Genomic DNA, 27,970 nt, shown 5'->3' with positions numbered 1-27,970 from the left:
AGGGCAAAAGCTTCTAAAAGTCATCGGTGAAAGGATGGAAGAAATGCTCTTGAAGTGAATAATTGTGTGGTCCATAAAAAGGTGTGGACTGTGGAAAAACAAGGTCCATAATTAGCTGATATTTGGTGTTTATGAGATGGGATATTGTTCAAAGGAGGGGGAAGATTCTCTCTGAGCTCAAATCCATGGGCTAAAATGGGCATGGAAACAGCTAAAATACATCAGATTAGCTTTAGGATATGATTTTCCTCTAACTCTCAGATAGGAGTTATATCCCAGATGGTCTTGAGATAGTATAGATTTTAAGACTGGGAGCAATGTAGAGCCTAATTCTTAGAGATTATAGGCAAAAAGGAAGACAAAATTCTAGGGAGTCTTCTACATGTTTACAATTTTGTTTGAACTGGACCCAGTGGGAAAACCCAAATGACTTAGCTCATTTGGTTCTTTTAAAGGGCCCTCTTCCACCTTAAGATATTTAATTGCTCCATAAAAGATAAGAAAGATGCTCTAATCTGGTAACCTCTAAACTTATCAACTCCTTCTTCTCTTACAGTCATTGGTTTTGGACTCAGATATTTAGGCATGAAATTTGTAGAGTGAAACCCTTCCTGTTCAAGAAAAAAAAAATCCTAGGGTGAGGAGAGAATTATAAGACGGGAAGGTAGAGGGTCTTCCTCATATGAATACCAAGTATGGTGTGCTCCAAGCACAAGAGAAAGAACCCAACGGGACTCTACCTCTATGTCTCTACTACGGAATTGTATGCCACTTATACTTCACCGGGGATTTAGACTTTACCTGTTGTTACTTGCCCCAAATGCGGTTTTCTTTTCGTCATAGAGTACCTGATTGGGCACATTAAATGTTGGCTTTTGCAAGTATCCTTACCCAGTGTTCTCTCCAGTGGGTATAGCCACATCTCATGCAGTATCTGTACTGTATCAAGAACCAGTGTTGAACAGGTGAGGATAGGAGGAAGCCATTGCTCACTTCAGTGTTGTTGTAGGACTCATCAGGTGAGACACAGGAGCTTTCAAAAGGTTGGGGAAAGGGAATTAAAAAGGAATACAAAGACTTAAGATATCATTCTGAACTTTGGGATTGAACTTTGGACCCAGCTTTTGCCTGGCCTTGCTGTAACAGCTATAACTTTTTATTTTGTCTTAAGCACAATGCATGATCATGTCCTTGTTCAACTCCCTAGACCCTCACCAAATCCCTCCTTGTTAGATAATAACTTAAGGACACAGAAACTATCCTCTGTTAAATTAAGAAAAACTATTTCAAGAATATATTCACTGTGATTTTTGCTGGAAGACAGTACTGGGTTTAAGGCAAGATTTTCCTAGAATGTCTTGAAGTTTATTAATACGTTAATCAAGATGGAATAAAGGTCTCTTCTTTTTGTTTGAAAGACAACATTGGTTAGGTTGGAAGCTGACACAAGAGCTTGCTAACCAATACAGACTTGCAGTGCCTAGGGATACAAGGCAGTGGTTTTCCAGCCATTCTACCTAGAGTTAAATTTAGGAGTCTCTAGCTGTGTGATGCTGCAAATCTTTAATGTGTCTGTGCCCAAGTTTCTCAAACATTAAATAGGGACAATACAAACCCCCTTACCCATGGGGTTGATAATGATGATTAAAATGCCTGAAGTTCTTCTAAACTTGTGGCTGGCACATAGTAAGTGTTCAATAAACAAGTTCATTAGCAATTAAGGTAATGAAAGTTCTCTCTGGCAAAGCAGAGTTACTTAATCTTTTCAGAAAACAGAACAAAAACACATGGCAGAAGACTTTGAAAATCCAATAGCATGTTCACTCAAAAGCTGTGACCTGATAGACTCAATGCTTAACAAACTTTCTGATCCTGTCCCCACAATTCAATTCCAACTGGCTTAGAAGAAATTGTATACTTATGGCTTAAACCATAGAGTTTCCTTTATTTTTTTTTTTAATATTTATTTATTTATGAGAGAGAGAGAGAGAGAGACAGAGAGAGAGAGAGAGAAAGAGATCATGAGTGGGGGAGGGGCAGAGAGAGAGAGAGAGAGAGAGAGAGAGAGAGAGAGAGAATCCAAAGCAGGCTTCAGGCTCTGAGCTGTCAGCACAGAGCCTGATGTTGGGCTTGGACCCACAAACTGTGAGATCGTGACCTGAGCTGAAGTCGGATGCTTAACTGACTGAGCCACCCAGGGGCCCCTCTTTTTCTTTTTTTAATAAGCTGTTTGGTACTATTTTTCTTCTAATTTTTTGAAATTTCCAGAGAAGACAGGTGTATATTATACTACTTTCCAGGACAGGAATCTATGGGAAAAACAACTTAACTTCTCTAGGTCCTGTCCCTTAATTTTGTAAGGAAGCAGGAAAGTATTATCTGATGGCAAATTTGGGAGAAGGAACTGGCCATGCTTAGTTTAGGCAGAACACCATTCTCTTTGTGGAGTCGACTTCAGAGGGCCGTGTTCTGGTCTGCTCCACAACCAGGAGGCCAACCTCTGCCAAAAGCACTTGCAGAGCTTTATATAGGCAAGGGGGACACCTGTATTTTTCCAGCTCTTCCTTCCCCTGGGTCTGCAAACTCATTTCAGGGGGACTTGAATGAGGCTTTCCAGTTGTAGGGCTAAAGCTTCATTTGCCCGAGGCTTTACTATAAATTACATTCTGATTGACATCTTTCATAGCCTATGATTTATTAATGGATTTCGAATGCAGGAGGGGAAATGGATTATTATGTCTCTGCCTTCCCAAACCTCAACTTCCTGACTTAGAAATCTCCATAGATGCTGTGCGTCAAGTGTTGGTGCTGTGAATTATGTTTGGCAGCAAGTTTCATGATCTGTGGGAGAAGGGATAGAAGGAACCAAGGGTCTAAAACTAAGAAGCGAAGTCCACTCCCGGTTTTGTAATTCTGTGTAACTCACTTCCCGAGCTTTGACCTCTGAGTAGTGGGCTTCTGTAGAGGTTCAATAGCATTGACAGACACCCTGAGAAGCTATATAAAAATAGTCACGATTTTCAAGGTTTCCAAGTAGATAGCAGTGCATTTCAGCAAAGAGCTATCGGTATTTAAGGAAGGAGCCAATGGAGTTTTTGGACTGACCTGGGAACTGTACACTCCAGGTGAAGTTTAGCAGAAATGGATTGATTCTTTGGTACATAGGTGAGCCAGGAATGGAAGACCGCTCCATCACAGAAGACCTGGTGGGAAAAGAAGCCCTTGAAACAGGTGTTCAGTTGTCTCAACATATTTTAATATATTCGAATAAGAAATTGGCCACACAGTGTCTCCAGAGATCATGATATTTACCCCAGTTAGGGTAGTTAAATTCTCTTTGGCAAAGCAGAGGCATTTAGCTGCATCACACAACAGAACAAGAAGGCGTGGCAGGGGCTTTTGAATAGAACTGGAGGTTGAAGGTCATTCGACCCTGTAAGTTTTGTGTTAGACTCTTCAAATCAAGATTCTAGGGAGGAAAAATTTTCCACAGCTGCTGGGGAGAAAAGTTGTTCCACGAGAAGAGGACTTTTAAGATGACCCTTATCGCGGGGGATCTGAAATGCTTTCTCTGATCTCTGTATTAAAACGTGGTATTTTTTCTTTACTTCTGGACTCCAGATCCTTGAAAAACTCTTAGACCAAAAGGAAGACAGCTAACTGAAAATTATGTATTTGTGCTAAACAACTGAGTTTTCTGAATGGAAAACATGTACTCCTCTTAGGGAATTTTGAAGTGTATTTGGTGTTCAACAAATGAGATTTAATTCCTATAAGCAGATCAGCCTGTTTTCATTCTGTAACAATTTGCATGTATTTCCACCTAACTTTTTTCCCCGCCTTTTTTTTTTTATAGTCAACATATACTATAGTTAAAAAAAAAAAAAGGGTCTACAGATCTCTTGTTTCCCTACTTCAATAGAGAGGTTCTCAAGCTGTTGGATTATTGTATAAATTTATTAGTTGCATAGTATCCTATTAGATGGATGAAGCATATATTTCCTGGGGTCTCTTGATTTGTCTGGTTCAGTGATTCCAGTGAAGGGGTGAAACAGGAAAAAAGCAGTTTTAGAAATGTGAAGTGTTGTCATCTGGTTTATGTAGCAATGAGGCTAAGAGTTGAGGCTGTGTTTGCCCTCACGGTTCTAAGCTCCTTTAGCGAAAGGCTGCTCAGAGCACAAAGGTGGGGGAGAGGGCAAGTGCGATGGGTTAGGCCAGGTTGTTCAACTACGATGCTGTTGGCATTTCAGGCCACATAATCCTTTGTTGTGGGGACTGTCCTGTAGGGTGTCTAACATCGCGTGTGGCCCCTACTCACTCAATGCCAGTAGCACCCTACCACCTGCCCAGTTTTGACAACTAAAATTGGTGCTAGACATTTCCAAATGACCACGGGGCAGGGTGGGGGGGGGGCAAAAAAAAAAATCCCTGCTTACTGATACCTGATCCCTGATCAATACTGCGTTAGGCTGTTGCCAAGGACTCTAGGAGTGGCAGGCGCCTTGAACCTCTAGAAGCATCTCAAATGCCTTTGGATCTCTCCAAGGCAGGTGTAGCGGAGTAGAGCTAAGTGACTAGCATGGCATTGTGGGGGGAATAAGGGCTGGTGCAAGGTGCTGGACCAGCATGAACTGTGCTTTCAGACCACGATCCTTATGGGTCCGGGAAGGGGGTCCAGTGAAGGAACTTCATGCTCCCATGTCCAAGTTTTCCCTTGCCTGTGACTTGAAGGCCAGGTTCCTGGCAGAAAATATTTAGCCCCATGTTTAAAGCAACGCCCACGAAGATGAGATAAATTGGATGTATTATACTTACCTTTGGTGTGGTAGAAACCTCCTACATCGAAACCCTCCCAGAGCTTTCCTTATTAGGATGTTGGTACTCAGATTTTTGGTACTCTCTTGTGAGGAAAAGAACAAGTAAAGCAGATTGCTAGTTCAAGACCCTCCCAGATCTCCCTTTCCTCCAAATCCCCATGGTCTTAAAAAAAAAAGTCATTGTCGTACATTCTCTAATTAGAGTTGCTTATCCCAGAGTCATAACTGAAAACAAAATAAAACTAAGAGCTTATTAGCAGTGTCAGCAGACCTGGTTTCTGGCCCTGACTTCCCGAGTTTGGTTACATCACCGGCCCCTGTGCCTCAATTCCTTAATCTACGTAAGCGTAGATGACATCAACCCCGTGAAATTCTGAGGATTAGAAACTGGGTGAAAATGCTGGCTAATCTATCATGCTATCCATGTAATAATGGGTATGCTACACTTCCTAAGAGAAAGCTCTTTGAGTTTCTTATTCACTGTCCATGTCCTATGCACAGTAGGTCTCTGGTGAATGAATGAAAACAAAATGTTCTTCAGGTTCTTTCTATGCATCTGCTCAGTCTGTGGTACCAATGATCAAGCCCAGTAGCCTGTTATAATAATAATACATAAGAACAAACATAAAGCAGTGCTTCCAAAGACTGTACAGACGGTACCCTGGAAAACGATTCCTTCTCTTACCTGCGTCGTAATTCCGCACAGACTAACAGGATAGTCAAATTCAAGTTTGTCCGGCCACACTCGAATTGCCTGACAGCCAGTCCCCAGAAATAACTCATCAGGGCCTACCAATTCATCTCTGTAAAACAGTGCTCTTTTAACTACAACGAGAAAATTCAAACGGCTGCATTCCACCAACACTGTTAAAGGAGGCAAAGAAAAAAAGCAGACAGTCAGCAAATCTGTTTCAGTGAACAGCTCCAAGAAGTTTGAGCAGGACTATTAGGTACCAGGAAGGAAGACCATCTTCAACTACAAGAAATGGAACTTCGAGATCTGTGGAAAACACGATTCCCTTCACGGCATTACATGGGGCTCTCTACCTCTCTCAGACTGCCACTCCCAGGTGACCAGAGTGAATTCACACAGCACTCAGAATTTTTACCTGAGAAAGAAGTGTGGTGATGTGTCTTCAAGCCTCCATCTTGGGTGGAGGAGCAGAGGACAACATCTTTATTAGGGCATTCGTGCTAGGAACTGAGTTCCCCAGCACCTAGTATTAGAAAACTTGGACTTGGTGAAAATAGATCCCATGTTTTAACTTTTGCCCATGGCTGTGTGCCACACAGTAGCAGGTGTGCAGTAAATATGGTGAGAATGAAGGGACTTTTTCAGGGCCACAGAATACAGAGCTGGGACTGACAAATCACACTGGGTCATTGCTCTTTGGACTATATCACATTACCTTGGGGGATCCCATTGTCATGCCTGACCTAGACCTCTCTCCCAAGTTTGAGAGTTACCTCTATAATTAGCTGCTAGACATCTGAGTGGATATTTGAAATAGTTCTCTCAAAGGTACGTGTACAATCCAGAAGCTTTGAGTGACCCTACTCCTGGTTTGCTCTCCACCTCGGTCAACAGCACCACAATCCATCCAACTTCTAAGCTGTGAAATGCTAGGATTTCTTCAAACTCCTTGTCCTTCATACCTGTATCTCGTCTATTCCTGAGTCTTCTCACTTTTACCTTCAAAATTTATCTCACTTGGGGTGCCTCGTGGCTCAGTCAGTTAAATGTCTGACTTCAGCTCAGGTCATGATCTCATGGTTCATGAGTTTGAGCCAACAACGCTCTGTGCTGACCACTCAGAGCCTAGAGCCTGCTTCAGATTCTGTGTCTCCCTCTCTCTCTGCCCCTCCCTTTCTAGTTCTCTGACTCTCTCAAAGATAAATAAACATTAAAAAAACTTGGATTCACGTGAATCCAATACCCTGGATTGGGTATTAGATTGGCCAATTGGTATTGGACTGGGTGTTGGGATTGGCCAAGACCCTGGCCCAAACTACCACTGTCACTATCCAGAAAGATAGAAGCTCTTTACTGCTATGCCTTTGTTGCTGGAAATAGTCAGGCCCACAGCAGGTAAATAGGCAAGGAAGGAAAATGTTAGACGGAAATTGAGCATTCTGGTGCTGCCTGTCCTAAATACCAGGAGGGGAGAAACAGAAGGATAACATGGACCTTACTTTCAGGAAAGGAGGCAAGGGCTTGATCGGACTCTAGACCTTTGTGGGGGATCTGAAGTATTGTGATGTTACTATAGTAACGGAAGTAGCCCAAATAAAGCTGCTGGAGCCTGAGTGCACGAGGGCAAGATTTAGTATCAAAGGTGAACTTAGTTAGGGCACAGGAGTCCTTGCTTATCCGTGGTTTCCCTTTCTGCAATTTCAGTTTCCTGCAGTCAACTGTGGTCAGGAAGCAGATGATCCTCCTCTTTGTTTTTTTTAAAGTTTATTTTGAGAGAGAGAGAGAGAGCATGCATGCGTGAGCGAGCATGGGAGGGGCAGAGAGAGAGAGAGAGAGAGAGAATCCCAAGCAGGCTCTGCACTGACAGCACCGAGCCCAACATGGGGCTCAAACCCACAAACCATGAGATCATGACCTGAACTGAAATCACGAGTCGGACACCTAACTGACTGAGCCACCCGGGCGCCCAGATGATCCTCCTTCTGACTTCAGAAGGTCAGTAGCAGCGAATGGGGTGGTGTGGAACAGCACAACACCTGCGTCATTCACCTCCCTTCATCTCAACACGTGGGCATTGTATCATCTCACATCATCACAAGAAGAAGGGTGCTTATGGTATAATAAGGTATTTTGAAAGGGAGTGATAACTTTTATCGCACTATATTATTATAATTGTTCTATTTTATTATCAGCCATTGTTGTTAATTGCTTACTGTGCCTAATTTATAAATTAACCTTCATCGTGGGTATGTGCGTATGGGAAGAAATATGGCATACATAAGGTTCAGTAGTACCCACGGTTTCAGGCAGCCACTGGGGGCCTTGGAATGTATCCCCCACAGAGAAGAGGGGACCACTCTAGAAATTGCACAAAGTTACTCATTGTCAGCTCTGAAGTACAAGAGACACTTGACCATGACAATAAGTCCTAATAGCCTCATATGCCTCTTTGCTACTAGGCATTTCCAACCACTGGGACACAGACAGACACACACACAGTTTCAATTTCATGGTCCAAAACTTTGAGAATGATTTATCTTTACAAAGCACCTGCGTATTCATTCTTTCCTTGGACCATCACATTTCTAATATTATTTTAAGTTTGAACTTCTTAATATCCTTGAGGAATTGAATGACCGTCTCTGTGTTTGGCAGACTTGGAAATAGGGACTCAAGGGCCTGGCTGGCCAAGTGTACGAGCTGGTCAGGGGTCATCTTGACAGGCAAGCCCGGTCAGGCCAGGGCTCCACCACGTCACACAACTGGTTTACAAGGGATTACTTGTTGAGAAGTCATTCTGCCTCCCACAATCCGTCATCCACCTGACTTGGTTTTGCGACTGCTGAGAGCAGTTGTGGGGTGGCCGAGACCCTAAGTCAAACGAATGCAACGGTTCTCAGCACACTATTCTCATCTTTATTACCCGACCCTGGTCTCCTGGTTGGGGTTCCTACAGTGAGTAGGAAAAAGACCAAAGTCCTTAACATGAGCCGCCCTAACCTGGCATCTGCCCCAGAAGTAAGCCAGGCCCTGTTTTTCAGGTTCTAGGGCCAGATGGGGTGGGGACAGATCCTGTTTGATTGGGGTCATGTTTGATTTTTTTTCCTCCCTGCCTCACTCCTGAGTCCTGATGTTTCCATCACAGAATCTTCTATCCCTGGCTTCCCTACAACTTGGACATTGTCCTTCAGCGCTCTATGAATGGCTGGGCCAGCACATCACCCCAGGCCTGGGGAAGGCTTGTTCTTAGAGCATGCCCTGTGCAGAGAGGATGGCCTTCTTGCTTACGATCCACACTCCCTCATCTCAGACCCCCCCACTGCCCTTTCTACCCTCCCTTGTCTACTCAAGTCACCGTTTTCCACTTCCCTGTGTTCCGTTCACATTGGTCACAGTCCAGCAGCCTACACACGGATCACCGCTTCAGAAACAGAGACATTTTGCCCAACTCTTTTTTAACTTAAGCCAGAAAAGCAGAGAGTCATTCCCTGTTCTCAGTCCTACCCCAAGTAAAGACAGGACATCCCCAAGGTCCTACCTTACATAGGACTTCTTCAGGAAGGCTCTCCTGTCCCCTGGGAACCACATCAATTCTGCTTGTTACATGCACTTGTAATCTGACTAACTTTCCCTTCTGAGCATTTAGAACAGTTTATAAATCTCTTAGTTTTTAAATTAACATCTGCTTCTTTTGATGTGACCCAATGTCTGTGATCTACATGGCTTGAATATATTATGAGGGGTTCTGCACCAGATTTTCTCCAGGTGCCAGAGTGGGACCTTGCAGTGCCTGTGGGGGAAAACAGCAGTCTGACAGCCCCTGTTTGGGGAGGAACCAGACACACGGAATCAGAAGGTGGCTTGAGGTCAGGCTTTATGGCATGCTGAAGGCCAGTTTACCCTTCATCCAGCTGGCTGCTGGAGAGCATCGGAATTAAAAAAAATTTTTTTTTAATGTTTATTTACTTTTGAGAGAGAGAGACAGAGCACGAGCGGGGGAGGGGCAGAGAGAGACTGAGACACAGAATCCAAAGCGGGCTCCAGGCTCTGAGCTGTCAGCACAGAGCCTGACGCGGGGCTCAAACTCATGAATCGTGAGATCATGACCTGAACTGAAGCCGGACACTCAACCGACTGAGCCACCCAGGCGCCCTGAAGCACAAGAATTTTTAAGGAGGGGTTTGGTCAGAGTCCCATCTTAAGAAACAGGCACTTGCATTGCATCTTGTGCAGTGATGCTCTGGATGGGAAGAGAGGCAGTTCGACGAGGCAGGCCAGTTAATGTGTGATCAAGGGGCTAAGGTTTAAAGTGAAAGAACAGAGGAGGTGCTGGGAAAGGGGAGAGAAAGCCACATGACAGAGCAGAAGGTCCAAGGACGGTTTGGTGGGAATTTCCAGCAGCTGACGTGTGGAAGAAGTGGGAGAAGAGAGACTAATTCCTAGAACCTGCAGAAAACACAACTCCTTGAGTTCAATATTCCTTCACTCATTCAACAGTATCCGGCTGGACACAAGGGGAAAATAAAGTGCGGAGCCAGGGGAGTCAGAGTTCTTAAATTTTGGAGGGGGGAAGGGCAATCGAGTCTAAGCCACCAGAAGCCCCACGGCTCGTGGTGGTTGAGAAACTCCCCCTTCAAGGCACCAGCATTCGGGGTCACCTTTGATACCTGGCTCTTGCCCAGAACACGTCCAAATCAAAGAAGCAAGTAGGAGCAGCCGTCCTCCCAAACCCACATAGGCCTTCATGATGCTGGATGCCGGGTCGAGAGCTCCTCGGGCAACAGGAAGCTGGGAGGGGCTGGGGGAGCCTGCAGTGTTTTTATACCTGATGCCATACTCAGATGTATTCAATTAAGCCACTTCAGAGAAGAGGGAGAAGGCCGGTAACCTGTTGTCAGCTCCAGATCCTGACGTCCCACTCTCTCTTGATCACTTGGGTATGGAAATCCACAGTGATATACAGAGTGAGCCCAATCAACCATTACACAGTGTCCGGAGGACTGTCTTTGCTAGGACCTTTGTAGGCCAATTTTTGGTACTTTGTGGGATGAGGTAGGGATGCCACAAAGCTCTGACCCCAGGATGCATTTCATCCCCCACCACTGGAGCATTTCCCCACCCCCACAGTTCATGGTGTGCTTTCTTTTTTCTTTTCTCTTTCTCTCTGTTTCTTTCACTTTCTTTCTTTCTTTCTTTCTTTCTTTCTTTCTTTCTTTCTTTCTTTTCTTCTTTCTTTCCTTCCTTCTTTTCTTTTCTTTTTTTTCTTTTCTTTTCTTTTCTTTTCTTTTCTTTTTTCTTTTCTTTCTACCTGTGTGCTAATAGGGGCTGCCCCAATAGCTGTAGGACTGGGCTGGATTTTATCAACATGGGAAGGAGAAGTCAACAAGGCCAGGAGGTCTAACCTTGACTACTTCTCTGTTTGTAAGAAATCAACCTTGACAGGGTCCCAGTATCTTGATTTACTGTTCTCCTTAGAGGCCAGACAGTCTAACCTTTGGTAAAACCAGGTTTGACATATTTCCAGAGGGACACAGTGGTAGACTAGCACTGATGGACGCTCATGGGTGAGCCATATGTATCTCCTGCAGAGTCTGTTTAATCAGAAGATTTTCAAAATTCCTATGGCCTGTGAAAAGCTATGTGTGTGTGTGTGTGTGTGTGTACTGTAGGTAAATATATACCTACTATATATATATATATATGTATGCACCATGTACAGATATAATATATAAGTATAGTGAATATATATATGCTCTATGTGTAAAACTTTATTCTTTTTTTTTTTTTTTTTTTTTTTTTGAGAGAGAGAGCACAAGCAGGGGGAGGGGCAGAGAGAAGGAGAGACAGAATCCCAAGCAGGCTCTGCACCATCAGTGCAGAGCCTGATGTGGGGCTGGAACTCACAAATCGTGAGACCCTGACCTGAGCTGAGATCGAGATTCAGATGCTTAACCAACTGTGTCACCCAGGTGCCCCTGTGATAAAGTACAAACACTTTAAAGGTAATTAATATTTACTGTTAAAATTTCCCTGAAAGATGTGTCCATTTATCTTCTTGAAGGGAGTAATGATATTGTCTGTTTTCTAAGGATCCATCACCACTGAAGGTGAATAGATCTCTTAAATTTTTTAAAAAAAAATGTATTTATTTTTGAAAGAGACAGAGAGAAGGGGACTGACAGAAAGAGAGGGAGAGGGAATTTCAAGCAGGCTCTGTGCCAACGGCAGAGAGCCTGATGCGGGCTTGAACTCACGAACCACGAGATCATGACCTGAGCCAAAATCAAGAGTCGGATGCTTAACTGAGCCACCCAGGCGCCCCAATAATGTTTCTTTCTATTGCCCAATGATATTCCATGGTCTAGGTTACCATTGTTTGTTTGCTCACTCAATGAAGGACATATGGGCTGTTGTGGCATTCTGCCATCTGTGTATTTTTCTGTATGTTGTCATTGTGAATAAAGCTGCTAGGAACAATTCTATCTAGGTTTTTGTGTGCAAATCAGCTTTCATTTCTCGGAGACACGCACCTGTCCTATTAGGTGCTCAATAGATATCTACTGAAGAATTGAATGAATAGATCAACAAGAAAAAACATAAAACAAAGTATACCACATGTGGTTATCTTTATTCATTTTTTTGAGTTTATTTATTTTGAGAGAGAGAGCAGGGGAGAGGCAGAGAGAAAATCCTAAGCAGACTTGTCAGCACGGAACCTGATGTGGGGCTCAATCTCCCAAACTGTGAAATCGTGACCTGAGCCAAAATCAAGTGTTGGACGCTTAACTGACTGAGCCACCCAGGCGCCCCTCATCTGTAATTTAACAAGAAGCCTATTTGTGAGAATTTACTGTGCCATTAAAAGGGCCATTAACATGTCAGACTTTTCTACAGATGTGCAAAACTTGGCCTTAACTCCATGGTTCTTATACAGTGTCCTGGGAGCCCAGAGGCACTGCAGAGAAGTTCCAGGGCTACCAGAGAATACTTTAAAATTTCCAGGGACACAATGATGCTTGAAAGCTGGCAGGTGCTGTACAAATGGCTCGTTCAAGGTAACCCATAGTTCTGACATCTGATGGCACTATGTTCCTTTCAGTGCGGCCGTATCGTTGTGGGGCTGGTGGTGTTGTGGTTGCTGTAAAAAGCAGAAGCAGTCACTGTGGGAAAAGAAAGGTGGAACAAAAAATAGAATGTTGATGTCCAATCTGATTCCAAAATTTGAGAAGCTATGTATTGTCAAACAGGCATACACATTCTGTTAGTAAGTAATTGTGGTTACTTAATCAATAAAGTAAGCACATTAATTTTTCTTTCAATGCATGTGTTCTAATGTTTTCAAATGGCTATGAAGTTGTTAGGGCATAAATATATACTAAATTATTTTTGATGTAATCACTTCATACATGAAGCCATTAGTATTTCTTTTGACCTACAGATACTGTAAAAAAAAATTACTGAGCAATTAAGAGAACTGTGTGAATATTGGGGACCCTCTGCTGTGAGTCATCCCTTATCCTGTAAATTTTACAAGAGAAATAATTCTTCATGTGAAAGAAAAAGCCTGGCAAATAGAAATGGAACTCTAAGCCCAAAGCAGCAAGAAGGAAAAGCTGTAGACATGTACAGGGGTTTCTTGATATGAATAGAAGTGTTCCTTTCAGAGGCTCTGAAAGACGAGGTTGGCTGAGCTGGTCCAGAGCTGACTGAGGGTAAGACCGAGGTGTCTTGTTTCCCTTAGACAGAAGCCAGGCCTGTATGTGGGGCCAGTGGACAGCATAGCTAGAGAGATTTCTTCTTTTTTCTTTTCTTTCTTTTTCCTTCCTCCCTTCCTTCCTCTTCTTTCTCTTCTTTCCTTTTCTTTCTTTCTTCCCTCCCCTCCACTCCCCTTCCTTCCTCTCCTTTCCCCTCCCCCTTCTCTCCATCTGCAAGTGTTAATGGGACAAACCTGAAATGTTTTAGTGTTACTAGCTACTTATCTGAGAGTTAATGTGAGTCAGTTAGGTGTCTTGGGGATCGCACTGCATACAAAAACACAAATGGCAGTGAACTACAAATGACAAAGGCAAATGATTCCTTGGCCCTGGACTGACTTTCCCCTGGTCCTTGTGAAAAGCCCACTGTGGACTTAGCCGGCTGTGTTAATTATTTTGTGAACAGTGTAGAGGGAATCTGTTCTAATTACGACTCCTGTTCCAGAAGCAGTAAGTAAAATGCAGCCAAATACAATTTGAAAAAAAAAAAAATTTAAACAAATTTCAATGGCAACAATACCACAAATGAAGTCAAAAGACAAATGACTGCCTGGGAGGCAAATATTGTCATCTTACGTCACAGATAAAAGCATAATCTCCCTGATACATAAAGAAATCTACAACACAATGCAGAAAAAGAAATTAGAAAAATGAGCAATGAGAAAGATCTGTAAATGTTCCTAACTTTATGAGATCTTCACTACAAGGAGACAACATCACCTATGATTCACTCTTGCAAAAAGGTTTAACTTGAGTCTAATTATGAGGAAATAATCAGACATATTCTGAATGAATATTGTGAAACATATTAAGACAGCTAGCTGTGACTCTTCTAAAAAGAAATCTTCATAAAAAAGAAGATTCAGGAGGGGTAACTCAATAAAAAGAAAACTCAGTAAGAATGAGCAAAATGTTTGAACAGAGAGATGGCAAGGAAGCACACAAAAAGTTGTGCAATGTCACTAATTACTAGCAAAATGCACATTTAAAGGACAATGAGAGCCACACCTACTAGGAGAGCAAAAATTAAAATGACCCATAACACCAAGTATGGGTGAGCAATTAAAAATCTAAATTTCTGGTGAGATTTCAAAATGACACAATCGTTTTGGAAAAGAGATTTGCAACCTCTTAAAAAATGAAACATAGATTTTCCATACAACCCAGAAATTCCAATTCTGAGTATTTATCCAAGAAAAATTATTATATATGTCTATACAAGGACATATACACAAATATTTATAGTAGCTTTGTTTATAATAGCCCCAAACTGGAAACAGCCTCAATCTCTATCAATTCATAAATAATTAAACAACTAGTGGGACAGCCACACAATGAAATACTACTCAGCTATAATGAGGAACAAAGTACCCTTACCACTAACAACTCGAATGAATCTCAAAAGCGTTAGGCTAAAAGAAATATAGCAGGCACAAAGGCTGTGTACTGTATGAGTCCATTTAAATGATTAAAAAAATTTTTTTAATGTTTATTTATTTGAGAGAGGGACAGAGCATGAGTGGAGGAGGGGCAGAGAGAGAGGGAGACACAGAATCTGGAGCAGGGTCCAGACTCTGAGCTGTCAGCACAAAGCCTGGTACAGGGCTCAAACCCACAAACCCACAAGATCATGACCTGAGCTGAAATTGGACACTCAACCGACTGAGCCACCCAAGTGCCCCTAAATGACATTTTGGAGAGGACAATATTATAGGGACTGAAAACAGATATGTGGTCGCCTGAGGCTGGGTCTCGGAGATCAGCTGACTGCAAAGAGGTATATGAGAACATTTTGGGGTAATGGAAATGTTCAATGTCTTGATTGTTGTGGTGGTGACCTGACTGTATACATTTATCAAGACTTACAGAACTGTAATATAAAAAGAGTGGAATTTATTGTCTGTAAAGTTTGCCTTATTTTTTTTAAATGTTTATCTATTTTTGAGAGTGAGAGTGCGTGAGCAGGGGAGGGACAGAGAGAGGGGGGCAGAGGAACTGAAGTGGGCTCTCTGCTGAGAGCAGAGACCCCGACGCGGGGCTCCAACCCACAAACCGTGAAACCGTGACCTGAGCCGAAGTTGGACGCTCAACTGACTGAGCCACTAGGCACCCCAAGTTTGCCTTACTTTTTAAAAAGGAAAAAATAATAGAATTTAAACTGAAAAAGAAAGCTGAGGGTAAGATTTTAGTGTATGATAGAAGATTAAAGAGAGATAATAAAACCAATGCATCAGTCTTTATTGTACTCAGAATAAAGCAAATAGCAATATATAGCCATAAGAAGACAATACAGAGGACAACTGGGAAACCTCAAATTGGCCTGTACATTAGATGATCACCCTCAATAAGTCTGGAGGTTTCTAGAACCTCAAATACAGTAAGTAAAGAGGAAAAAATCCTATCTTGCATTCCTACTGCCCATACTGACAAAAACTGAAATATATTTTCATTAAGACACACATTATTGGGATGCCTGGGTGGCTCAGTCTGTTAAGCATCTGACTCTTGATTTCGACTCAGATCATGATCCATGAGATTTAGCCACTCGTGGGGCTCTGCGTTGAGTGTGGAGCCTGCTTGGGATTCTCTCATTTCCTCCCTCTCTCTCTGTCTACCCGCCACCCCCCCCCCCGCCCCGCCTTCCCCCACACACATGCACTGTCTCAGTTAAGCTTGACATTGTCATCATTTCCAGCACTGATATCTCCTTTCTGAAGAAAATTCAAATGGTCTCTTCTCCATGGACACTAGTACATGACCATTATGTGTTTTTTTTTTCTTTTTTCCTTCTTATAGGCCGTCCAGATCCTGAATGGAGCAACAATTCTGGCTCTGGGTGTTTTTATAGTTCCTTACAAAGCATATTTCGTCCCTTCTGCCCGTTTTTCTTGGTCTTCTGCACAGGCTACCCACTATGGGGTGCTGTTTTTGTGCGTATTCATGTTCCCCTGACCATAGATCATTTCTTAGATACCACTGCTAGAAATGTGTTAGATTATTAAAGTGTTGTTTTTAGGTTATTTGGAGATTGCATGCTGTGGGTTTGATTTGTAATTCCTTACACAACTTTTAAAAACAAAGTGCCTTCCTGAGTAAGAGAAATCACATTTGCTGAGTACAAATTAAGTCTCAAACATTAACTTGATGTATTCATGCATTAAATCCAGCTATTACATTTATGGATGCTAAGAAAATCAAATGAAAAATGAGTATTGGTGAATCGTCTTGTGCAGTCAAGAGAGTCCTGGTTTGGGAGATAAGAGATTTGCCTGCTGATTACAGTCTGGAAATCAGAAGACTGATTTCCCCTATTTGAGTCAAAACGGAATCAATAAAATAGGCTTTGGTTCTAGGTGGTTTTAAAATTTATTTGAATAAATAAATTTGTTATTTGATTATCAACTACCTGATGTTTTCTTTTTAAAAAGATAATTAGTTGGAACTATTTGCTAACCAGACACTGATTTTTTTGTCTTTGTTTTTTCTTGTCTATTCTGGTGTTAGACCTTTGAGAATTTATAAGTGTTCGGTCCCAGGCTACCATGAAATCCAAGATGGGCAAGTTTAGTTGAAAATAGTAAATGGAACATGTAATTGGCAAATGAAGAAGATATAAATTTATAGCAAATCTGGGGCTCTAATTTATTCGTGAGTTTAGTTTTTCAGAATCATCGACCTTCAGATCTTCTTTAAAACAAAATTGCTCATAATTTGGCAACAATCTCATATGCTGACAAAAGATGACATTCAGTTTCTGGATGCAGTATAAAACACGTAATTTGGATTTAACATTTCTGAAATTTTTAGATAGTTCCTACTATCATTTTGATGAAATACTTGGAGTCTGAATTTTTCTAGAAAACCTGAAGTACACATTTTCTCTGCATAATGAATCCTGACTATCTAAATGGAAAACTTCCATTTTAGGCCAGTATATTTGAAAGTGAAGATTAAATAAATAATTCTTGTTTTTTGAGGTTTCAATGAATACTTCTTTAGTAAAATGTTAGCAGATGCTTTCAAGAGACAGAAAGTCTAAAGAGACAATTAGAGGACTTAGAAGTCATCTCACGTTTACAAGTAAAAAGCTATTGGGGTAGCATATATGACAAGCAAGTTTTTCTAAGTGTGCACAGATGAAAATTCTCACATTTCATAAGCAATCCTAAAGTCTTAAAAAAAAAAAGATTCCCAAACTGTTGCCCCATGTATGAATGCATATGCTTAGAAAAATATCGTTTATGAAACAGATTCAGAAATATATAGTATTGAAACACTGTGGTATTGAATCCAGCATCTTTAAAAATAATAATTGAGGATAAGAATTTAAGAAGTCCTTTGAGAGTCACAAATGCTGAACACCTACAGTTTTTTCACTTAGTACTTTGAATATATCATCTGCCTCTTTCCTGGCCTGGAAGGCTTCCTTGGAAAAGTATATAAAACCTGAATTCACTGCACTCAGGTTTGAGGAAAATATATGTACTTTTGTACACTATGTACCTTGTTTATATATATATATATATATATATATATATATATATATACACATATATATATATATATATTTTTTTTTGTATGCTATTAGCTTTGGCTAGACTGCTTACATTTGTTATCCCTTTTAATAGTCACAATAAACTTACAAGGGAAATAGTATTATTACCTCCTTTTTACAGAGTATGAATCTGAGCCTTAGCTTGTTTAACTAATTTTCCCAAACTTGTGTAAATTGAGAGCAGAGAAACTCTCTTAAGCAGTAGAAGCTCTTAAGCAGTAGACTCTGATGCCTTCTAGAACAATACTAGATGCTTCTACTGGAATGATTTAAAAGATAAACATATGGGGTGCCTGGGTGGCTTAGTCGGTTAAGCATCTGACTTCGGCTCAGGTCATGATCTCACAGCTCATGGGTTCGAACCCCGTGTCGGGCTCTGTGCTGATGGCTCAGAGCCTGGAGCCTGCTTCCGATTCTGTCTCCCTCTCTCTCTGACCCTCCCCTGTTCATGCTCCGTCTCTCTCTGTCTCAAAAATAAATAAACATTAAAAAAATGCTCAGCTGGAACTTTGGGGTGCATGGGTGGCTCAGTCGGTTAAGCCTCCGACTTCGGCTCAGGTCATGATCTCACGGTCCGTGAGTTCGAGCCCCGCGTTGGGCTCTGTGCTGACAGCTCAGAGCCTGGAGCCTGTTTCAGATTCTGTGTCTCCCTCTCTCTCTGACCCTCCCCCGTTCGTGCTCTGTCTCTCTCTGTCTCAAAAATAAATAAACATTAAAAAAAATGCTTAGCTGGAACTTTGGGGTGCATGGGTGGCTCAGTCGGTTAAACATCTGACTTCAGCTCAGGTTGTGATCTCATCGTTTGGGAGTTCAAGCCCCACATCAGGCTTGTGCTGACTGTGTGGTGCCTGCTTGGGATTCTCTCTCTCCCTCTCTCTCTGCCCCTCCCTCGTTCTCTCTCTCTCTCTCTAAATAAATAAACTCTAAAAAAACAAAACAAAAACAGGATGGAAAAATTATTTTAAAAATGCTTAGCTGGAACTTCTGAGTACTGGAATGAATATATATACTTATTATACATAAAATTATATATATGGCACAAGGGGACAAAATACATGAATATAAATGTTTCTTTTCTAAGAAATCTCAGCATGAAAAAAGCATTATTCTCCTGTGTTATAAGTAAATACTTTTAAGGCTTGACCTGGCTAAACTAACTAAAACATTAATTTATGGACATATCAATAAAGACGGATTTTTAGATTTCCTTGATGCCATGAAAGATGGCTTTCTATAGGTCCCTGTCTCCTCCTGGGGATGTTTGTTTCTGGGCAAGTCACTTTATTATCCCTGCTGCTGATTCTTCCAGCCAAAGTCAGAGAAAAGAAGAAATAATCATCTTTTGATTTCAAACGTATATGACTTAGGCTGTTCCACATATTAGCTGGACACCCAAAAATCAGCTGGTGCCAATAATTGCCTACTATTTAGCATGTACTGGAAATGTCATGTGCCATGCTAGCCTCCCAGATGGTCTCAACAGGCCTCATGCAGACACCGTCTGTTATCAAATAGCACTTTTTGTGTGATATGCCTTTCGGAGAGTCAGTGTTTGGGAAATCTGGAGAGTTGCAGCTTTTAGGTGGTTGACATTGAGAGGGTGCTGCGTGCCCTATCTAAATCAGTAGGAAAATGAAGACAGCTGAGTGTGGGATGCCGCATAAAATCACGTAAGGCCGCACCACTTCCTGTTTCCTGAGAAGTCTTGGCTGGGGGTCTGTCCAGATGAAGGTCTCTATGGCTTTAGGAGTCTGGTCGCTTCTTGCCGCCTTGATTTGGCCTTGCACTGAGAGCATCTATGGTAGAGGCCAGTTCTAAAGAACACTTTCTTGGAGGAGTTATGGTCGCTTTCCATGCAGGAACTCTCCTCCCAAAGAGTTCAGATCTTACAAGCAGCTGGAAGGGAAATGCTTTCGGGCCGAGGAGACTTGAGTCAATATCCTGAGGCCATCTGGAGTGGGGGACTCAGGATGTCAGGGCCCTCTGGGGTAAGGGGATGCAGGGCATTGGGGCCATCTAGGATAGAGGGGCACATGGCATTGGGGGCACCTGGAGTGGGGAGCACAGGGCGTTGGGGTCATCTGGGGTGAGGAAGCAGGGCATTGAGGCCTGGCTGGGATCTATGATGCTCAGGTGCAAGGAAGATTCTAGCTACTTCAGCCAATTTGTGTGGCAGCTACATGTGTTCCTCGGGCTTTCCCTCAGATTTCTCAGATACTAGAGGCACGACTTCATAATGTCAGACTAAGATTAGTATGAGAAAAATAAGTGGCAACAGAAGCCTGGACTCCCTGTATGTTCATATCCCCTTATCCTGTTGAATCCATCTTTAAACTGTCGCAATCTTTTTTCCTCTAGGAAGGATCCTTCTGATACTCTTATCTAGGTGACCGTAGGATAATATTTCCAACCCATGCAGCGATTTGGAGGTGACAGTCACTAATGTAGAACACCTGCTTTCTCCAATGCCACTTTCCCCACAAACCATCTCCCTGAATTTTCTTACTTCCTTGATGGTTTATCTGTAAAGAGCCAGAACTTACTGGCTTACGAAGTGTTGGAATCTCTTGCTCATTGCATATGAATATTTTTTCACCCTGGGAAGACTTAGGTCCTCCAAAGTGTTTAAGAATATCCTGAATGTATTCCAAGGTCTACTGCTCCCTATTACTGTTTGGGGGAGCTTTCCTCATCAAGGTTTGAACCTCTAGCCATTCTCTTCATTGTGTGATCCGACTTTCTATTATTACTTTGTAATGGGAATGTAATGGGAAGGGGAATGGGAAAGCACCAGTGCTTTAGGAAAGAAGATAATAAATAGACAATTAGCCTCTTGACACAGGACTGGCTTGCTCAGAGTCATGGTAGACTTATTTGTGAGAAGTATGAAGTGAGAAGTAATAAATATTGATGGCAGATAGTCATTTTTAAAGTCGTTTGTTTGACTATTTCTTCCAACGACTACCTGTTGTAATTCCTAAATTGATGCAAGAGTCATCTGGGAGGTAATTTAATGAGCTTTTGCTGTGGGAAGATCATCCTCCAGCTCTTAATATTTCTACAGCTACCACAGAGGGGCAGTTTACTCAGCACATCTGTGAAGAGTACAGGGTCAAAGTCAATCAGGTGTATGCTTTGTGCTTCACGGCACAGGTAATTTAATTTTTAGATGATGTGCAGACTGCCATTATCATATGTGGCGTGTGGTATATTATTGAGATCGGCATAAATAATGGAAAACACCCATGACAGGTGATCCTAATTGCTTTAGGAAAGAAAATCTTCCTAACAATTTTCCTGACCACAGATCTGCTCACATATGCCTTCCAAAGGCAGCCTTTAAGCAAGGCTTTCGATAAGGCCCTTATCAATTTACTCATCACTTTATGTCCTTGCTGCAGGAGACAATAGCCACTTATCACACCTGAGTATTAGTGAGCATACTCCTATTGTTGCTTTACTTTATTTAAACATTTTTTTCTTTAACGTTTATTTATTTTTTGAGAGACAGAGGGAGACAGAGCATGAGCAGGGGAGGGACAGAGAGAGAGAGAGAGAGGGAGTCACAGAATCCGAAGCAGGCTCCAGGCTCTGAGCTGTCAGCACAGAGCCCAATGCGGGGCTTGAACCCATGATCTGTGAGATCAGACCTGAGCTGAAGTTGGACACTTAACCGACTGAGCCACCCAGGTGCCCCAATTTTTTTTATTTTTCTTCTGCCTTTAGAGAGATGCTGGTGGGGGACAGGAGGCATTGATCGGACTTCAGCAGTGACTGAACTACTTATTTCTGGAATAAGAGGTCACTACTTTATTTACTTCCAGGTTCTGTTAGGCTCCAAAGCATGTAAGTGCTTTGGTTGTGGCTCTGTTTAGAACACCTACAGCTCCCAGGAGACCTCGGGAATATGGGAAATTTGTCTTACATGTCATCCCAAACCACTGTAGCTTAACTTTCCAGTTACTGGCTAGAATTGCCACCTTGTGTGCACATTCACTTGAACCAGTCCAGCCCAGTCCACTAACTGGACTGAGGCTCTGAGTACACTCCGTCAAACTGCCAGAACTTCTGTTTATCCTGACTGTGAATCTTCCCATTCGGTGGCCTTCACTGACTCGTGAATAAATTGCATTGCAGTTTTAACCAGTTTTTTCAAAATCTAATAATTGGGTAGCTATAGAATTCAAGCCCTATCCAGCCAGCTGTAAGAAGGTTACCTTCCTATAGGTTGGATGGCCAGTCAGACTTTCACTGTCTCCCACCCCTTCCCTTTGTTAAATAGTAAGGGGGAGGTTCTGTAATTTCTGCTCATCTGGCAGTTCCGGGTGCAGGTGGTACTATCAACAAGCACTACAATTCAAACTATGTATATTCAACATTCCCTGGGTTCTGTGCAGCTGTGAATATAAAGATAATTACGAAATGAAATCCAAGTTCAAAGTACTTATCCTAGCTTGGATGACAGGTTGTGTTAGAGCAACTTATATTAGCGTCGAAATAGGAAGATAAGATTTAAACCCAGTTACTTCCACTTTTGCAAAACATGAGGAGGCTGGATCAGATGAGATGTGGGGTCATGTTCTGGGTTATGAGTCTCATGCCTTAAGTGTGGGGCAGGTACTGGCTACCGAAGAATCGTCTCTGTTTGGAAAAAAATCTTTTATAAAAAATGGTTATCTGTCATTTCAACTTTGTATCGTTAGATATATAAGGTTTGTGTTGTGACTTGCTTCTTTCTCATAACTATTTTCAGATTGATACTTTATAATTATATTTGCCATGTTACCTAGAAGTTGATTATATAAATACATTATAATTTCTTCATTTGGCTGTTGGTCATTTGGCCTGAAGTATTTTGTTCATTTACATTTATTATTATTGTTGACATATACTTGCAGTTCATTTATTGCAATCATCTTATTGCTTTTTTTTTTTTTTTTTTTTTTTTTTTTTTTTTTTTTTTTAGTTTATTTTCTTTATTTAGAGAGAGTGAAAGAGCACATGGGAGGGGCAGAGAGAAAGGGAGACAGAGAATCCCAAGCAGGCTGCGCACTGTCAGTGCAGAGCCCAATGTAGGGCTCTAACTCACAACTGTGAGATCATGACCTGAGTCAAAAGCAAGAGTTAGACACTTAACCGACTGAGCCACCCAGGATCCCCCTATGGCTTAATTTTTGTCCTTTTTTTTTTGTTTGTTTGCTTTGATGTTTTGTCTCTTCCCCTAAGGCTTTTTTGCCTTCTTCTAAATTGTTTCAATTTGTTTTTCTCCATTCTCTTTTGTTCTCCACTTTGGAAGTTTTGTAACCGGTTTCATTAGTTTTTCCCCCTACCACTAATCATGACTCTTTAAAGCCAATAAATCTGTGTTTTCTTTCTGAACATTAGTAGGATCCATGCAGTTCAACTCTGATCACCGCTCTGAGAAGCTCTGGTTACTGTCCGTCTTTACCTCTTCCACGGGATAAATGAGTCCATTAGAAATAGTGATTATTCCTGACTGACTGAAGATTTCAATGTAAAGGATAAGAATAGGTTTTACATGGAAACCTTCACAGAACTGCCATCCCAGGCAGCGGATTTTCTCTCTTCAGAGTCTTTCCTCTGTAGCTCTGTCTTTGGTAGGGACTGTTCCAGATCAGGATTCTACTCTCCCACCCTTTCCCCTTCTCCCTCTCCAAAGAGCATTACTGGGAATACATCTCTCCTATTCGAATGCATTGCAATTTACTTCTGTACCTTCTGTGTGGTCCCAGATACATCACCCTCTTTAGAATATAATCTCTTTTAGAGGAGGCAGGGGACTAGAAGATTATGATTTTCTTATGTGTTGATCTTCTTCCCTGTGAGATAAATGAAGCCTAGTTATTTGAGGATAATATGCAGATATTTTGGAAAAACCAGTAATGTGAAAACCCTTTATATGTTATTCTGTAAGCCTTGATTACCTTTGCTGGAGAAAGAAATACCTTTTATTTACCACGAAGGGCAGAGCTGAATATTCTTTGGGCTCTTCCTGGATGTAAATATACATCTGACACTTTCTTATATGATTCTTTCTGTAGTGACAGTAAGTTGTTCAATGGACTGGGTGATGATCTTGGTTAGCCCATGTGGGCACAACAGCGACCTGTATATATTTGCTGATGAATTGCACCTGGGATCAGGTTGCCCTGTGACTCAGATTCAGACCTCTGCATATGGTTTTATATACCCTGTACATGACCGTGGGATCAGTACAAAGGTGAGTACAGTACTATTTATAAAAATAACTTCTTAAAAAATTTTTTTTTAACATTTATTTATTTTTGAGAGATAAAGTGCAGGCAGGGGAGGGGCAATGAGAGAGGGAGACACAGAATCTGTAGCAGGCTCCAGGCTCTGAGCTGTCATCACAGAGCCCAATGTGGAGCTCGAACCTATGAACCGTGAGGTCGTGACCTAAACCGAAGTGGGATGCTTAACCAACCAAACTACCCAGGTGCCCCTAAAAATAACTTTGAAGTAGTTTTTTAGATCTTTATACCTGGCTCTAAAATTATTGTCTTTTTTTGTTTGTTTGTTTTAAGGATTACATTTTGCTTCTAGTTATCGTTATTTATGGGCAGATGACAACATGGTCCCTTCCTTATCATTCACTGAACATTGGGCCATCCATGTGCACAGGACCCAAGAGCACAGGTTTCCTGACTGGTTAGGAAACCGACTTTAAATTGTCCTTCAGCTCCTCTTGTATTTCACCAAAGCTTAGCAGACAGTTTTAAGTTTCATTCGATGCTCCAAAGGGGAAAGTAACAAATCCTGGGAAGGTTTATCCTATTCATTGGATCATTTGAACTGCCCTGAGGCAGTATTTTCACTGAAGAAGTATTTTCACTACAGAGAGAGACAGAGCACATGTTGGGGGAGGGGCAGAGAGAGAAGGAGACACAGAATCCGAAGCAGGCTCCAGGCTCTGAGCCATCAGCACAGAGCCCAACGCGGGGCTCGAACCCACGAGCTGTGAGATCATGACCTGAGACGCCTGAGCTGAAGTCTGACGCTCAACCGACTGAGCCACCCAGGCGCCCCTAGGCATAAATCTTAAACTAGAATACAAACGTATGTATGCCTCCCCTGTTACGAGAAGTACCTTCTGCTTAAATATTGTGCTCCTCTAGGTTGTTTCGGAGGATACCCTCCTTTTTCAAACAGAGATGTTCTTTAACCCTAGGATTGTGCATTGTGAGAGCCAGAAAATCCCTTTGGAATGTTCTGCTTCTAGGTCAGTCCAATAGACCAGACTCCTTTGGAAAGCATCCATCTTACCTTTACCTAATCAGATGCTTCTGCAAAGCATAGACTTTAGATTTGACTCACCCGTAAGCGTATTTCCAAACAAACATGAAATTGACATTTATAATAATATGGAGTATTTTTATTTTTTAATGTAATATTTATTTTAGAATCAAAACATATGCAATCTAGTGTAACTAGGTTATTTTACGGTAACTGAACTGCAAAGCAGAATCATTAGATACCCAGTCGCCTTAATAAGTGGAAGAATCAAACCTGATGCTGTTTTTTAATGTCTTCTCCTTTATAATTCCCTAATACATCTCATGGTTTAATTCCATGTGAATACAGTGAATGACTAAAAAGAGAAAACTAGTCCTTCATTTTAATACTAACTCATGGAAATGCATGAAAGGAAAGGTTTATCAGCCTAATCATTAGATGCACTTTGCTTGCAGTTTTGTGGAACTGAGATGCTGAATCCCAAAGGGACCCCACATAAACTTTGAGACCAAGTGGAATGGTGAATACTGAAACACTTTACCATGTCATTGTAATATTCACATTGAGTTTTACGAGTTACAAATATTGGAAAAGATTTCATCCTTGTTTGATATATGGAAATAGTTGACATAAAAAAAGAAGGTAGAGCTCAGAGCAAGTGTATAGTATCTTATAACGTTATCAGAATCCTTTTTGTTGGGGGGGAATTTTTTTTTTAATTTTTTGATGTTTCATTTTTTGTTTGTTTTTGAGAGACAGACAGAGTGCAAGTCAGGGAGGGGCAGAGATAGAAGGAGACACAGAATCCGAAACAAGATCCAGGCTCTGAGTTGTCAGCACAGAGTCCAATGCAGGGTTCGAACCCACGAACAATGAGATCATGACCTGAGCTGAAGTCTGGTGCTTAACCGACTGCCACCCAGGTGCCCGAGAATTGGTATTTTTTATTGTGGTAAAATATACATAAGATAAAATTTGTAACCATTTATTTTATTTTATTTTTTAAAATTTACATCCAAATTAGCATAGAAAATTTGTAACCATTTTTAAGTGTACATTACGTACATTCTTATTGTTAAATACTTTGATCTTCTTTTAACTTACTTTCATAAGGCAAATCGACGGCTGAGGAATTTAGCAATACTCTGGGGAGTAGCTGACACTAACACTGGATTCTGTAGACACACAGACACACAGACACACAGACACACAGACACACACAGACACACACACACACACACACATTTTCATTCCTATATATTAGCCGATGCTTCCAGTAATATAAAACACTCTGAAATAATGCCCTGGAGCTATTGCCTCTCCGTAGGCCACCAGATTAATTATGATGACTACAGCATTTCTACTTCGATAGTAATTTTGACGTTGTTTGCAGCTTATCTTCCTTAGAAAAAAAATGAAAACAAGGCCAACAGATATATGATTAGGTTACTGGTGCATAAATGTTACTGCTGCACACACACACACACACACACACACACACACACACACACATCCTTTACTACCACTGCATGGGGTCAGATTAAGCTTTTGACAGCTTTTACTTACTGTTCTTAGGAATCCACTTCTAAATCCATTCCACTGGGCACTTTGGTACTTTACTGAAGCATTACAAATCATCAGTTATGCAGAAGGTCTAGGCCTGTGCCACACCCCTAAATCATTATACTGAAATGGCCACTGTGTTAAACAGTGGTAAAAAAATAACTTTGTCCCCACCTGTAGACTCAGAATGACCTGGTACCAAGTATGCCAATAATATCTGCTTCTGTTTTTTTGTTTTGTTTTGTTTTTTAGGAAATCAGTATGGCTCACACCAGTTTCTGCAGATAATGAAATAAAATTGGACCCCAGTCCCTTTATTGCTGACTTTGAGACAACACCTGAAGAGCTAGGATTACTAAGTTCAAGTCAGACGGGTTCCCTCCTTAAGGAGAAATGGAGACTTGGAGTTGGCATCATGAATTTTGTTCGAAAAACTGTTTTTTTGTATTAAAAAAAAAGTTAGTATAAATCTTTTCTTAGATATCTTACCCCTAAACATCCCTAATTCAGTAAAGGTCCTGATTCAGTGAAAGTATATTTTTCATTTTTTTATTCATTAGGGATATAGCTGATTAACTTAATGTTAATAGGTAATTTATACTAGCCATTTGAATTTTATTTTTTAGGGCCACCTGGGTGGCTCAATTGTCTAAGCATATGACTCTTGTTTTCGGCTCAGATCATTATGTCACAGTCATGAGGCTGAGCCCTGTATTGGGCTCCTCATTGGGTGTGTAGCCTGCTTAAGATTCTCTCTGCCCCTCCCTCTGCCCCACCCCATGCATGCTCCCTCGCTTGCTCTCTCTCTGTGTCTCTGTCTCACAAAAATTTTATTTTCTATTCTATATGGTAGAACAATATGTCTTCAATGACAGTAATTTGATCCAATTGATATGAACCTTCGAGAAATATGTTCTAAATATTTTTTTTTTTTTAGTAGGGGCGCCTGGGTAGCTCCATTGGTTAAGAATCTGACTTCAGCTCAGGTCATGATCTCCCAGTCTGTGAGTTCCAGTCCTACATCAGGCTCTCTGCTATTGATGGAGTGGAGCCTGCTTCGGATCCTCTGTCCCCCTCTCTCTGACCCTCCCCCACTGGTGTGTGCATGCTCTCTCTCAAAAGTAAATAAACATTAAAAAATTTTTAATATTTTTTTTAGTAAAAATAAAGAATAGAGATAGGTATCTAAATGTGCCAGAGAGTAAATTTGTGCAGAGTCTAAAATTTAACATATTCTCAGGAAAGACAAAGTCCCTTTGTGTGAAGATACTTTAACTTGTGTGGGCTTTACTAATTAGTAGAGTCAGTTCCT

General features: G+C 41.4%; 2 protein-coding genes across 6 annotated transcripts in view; one reads left to right on the top strand and one right to left on the bottom strand.

Moving 5' to 3' along the window:
* Positions 1-27,760, top strand: part of LOC132661815 (oocyte-secreted protein 2-like) — a 40,347-nt gene extending 12,587 nt beyond the window's left edge. Inside the window, exons 1-4 of one of the 5 annotated variants that reach the window (XM_060606768.3) lie at positions 19,558-19,621; positions 23,883-24,061; positions 24,978-25,081; positions 26,911-27,760. In XM_060606768.3, coding sequence (XP_060462751.1) covers positions 19,558-19,621; positions 23,883-24,061; positions 24,978-25,081; positions 26,911-27,109 — 546 coding nt within the window. In that variant the 3' untranslated portion in view covers positions 27,110-27,760. Of the gene's footprint in view, positions 1-19,557; positions 19,622-23,882; positions 24,062-24,386; positions 24,514-24,977; positions 25,082-26,910 lie in introns of those variants that run through there. The other 4 variants (XR_009602410.2, XR_009602409.1, XR_009602408.2 and 1 more) reach the window with 4 other exon arrangements.
* Positions 14-10,257, bottom strand: LOC132661814 (oocyte-secreted protein 3-like). The gene is made up of 5 exons (XM_060606766.3): positions 10,179-10,257; positions 5,503-5,681; positions 3,106-3,203; positions 892-1,033; positions 14-88 (listed from the first exon to the last, which is right to left on the bottom strand). Exons 1-5 carry the CDS (start codon positions 10,255-10,257, stop codon positions 14-16), a joined length of 573 nt encoding a protein of 190 aa, XP_060462749.3.
* Positions 27,761-27,970: the final 210 nt, after the last annotated feature.

The sequence above is a fragment of the Panthera onca genome, chromosome D1 (assembly GCF_046562875.1).
Source record: "Panthera onca isolate mPanOnc1 chromosome D1, mPanOnc1 haplotype 2, whole genome shotgun sequence".
Taxonomy (NCBI): Eukaryota; Metazoa; Chordata; class Mammalia; order Carnivora; family Felidae; genus Panthera; species Panthera onca.
Note: the sequence above shows the minus strand (reverse complement) of the source record. Positions and strands in the feature narration are given on the sequence as shown.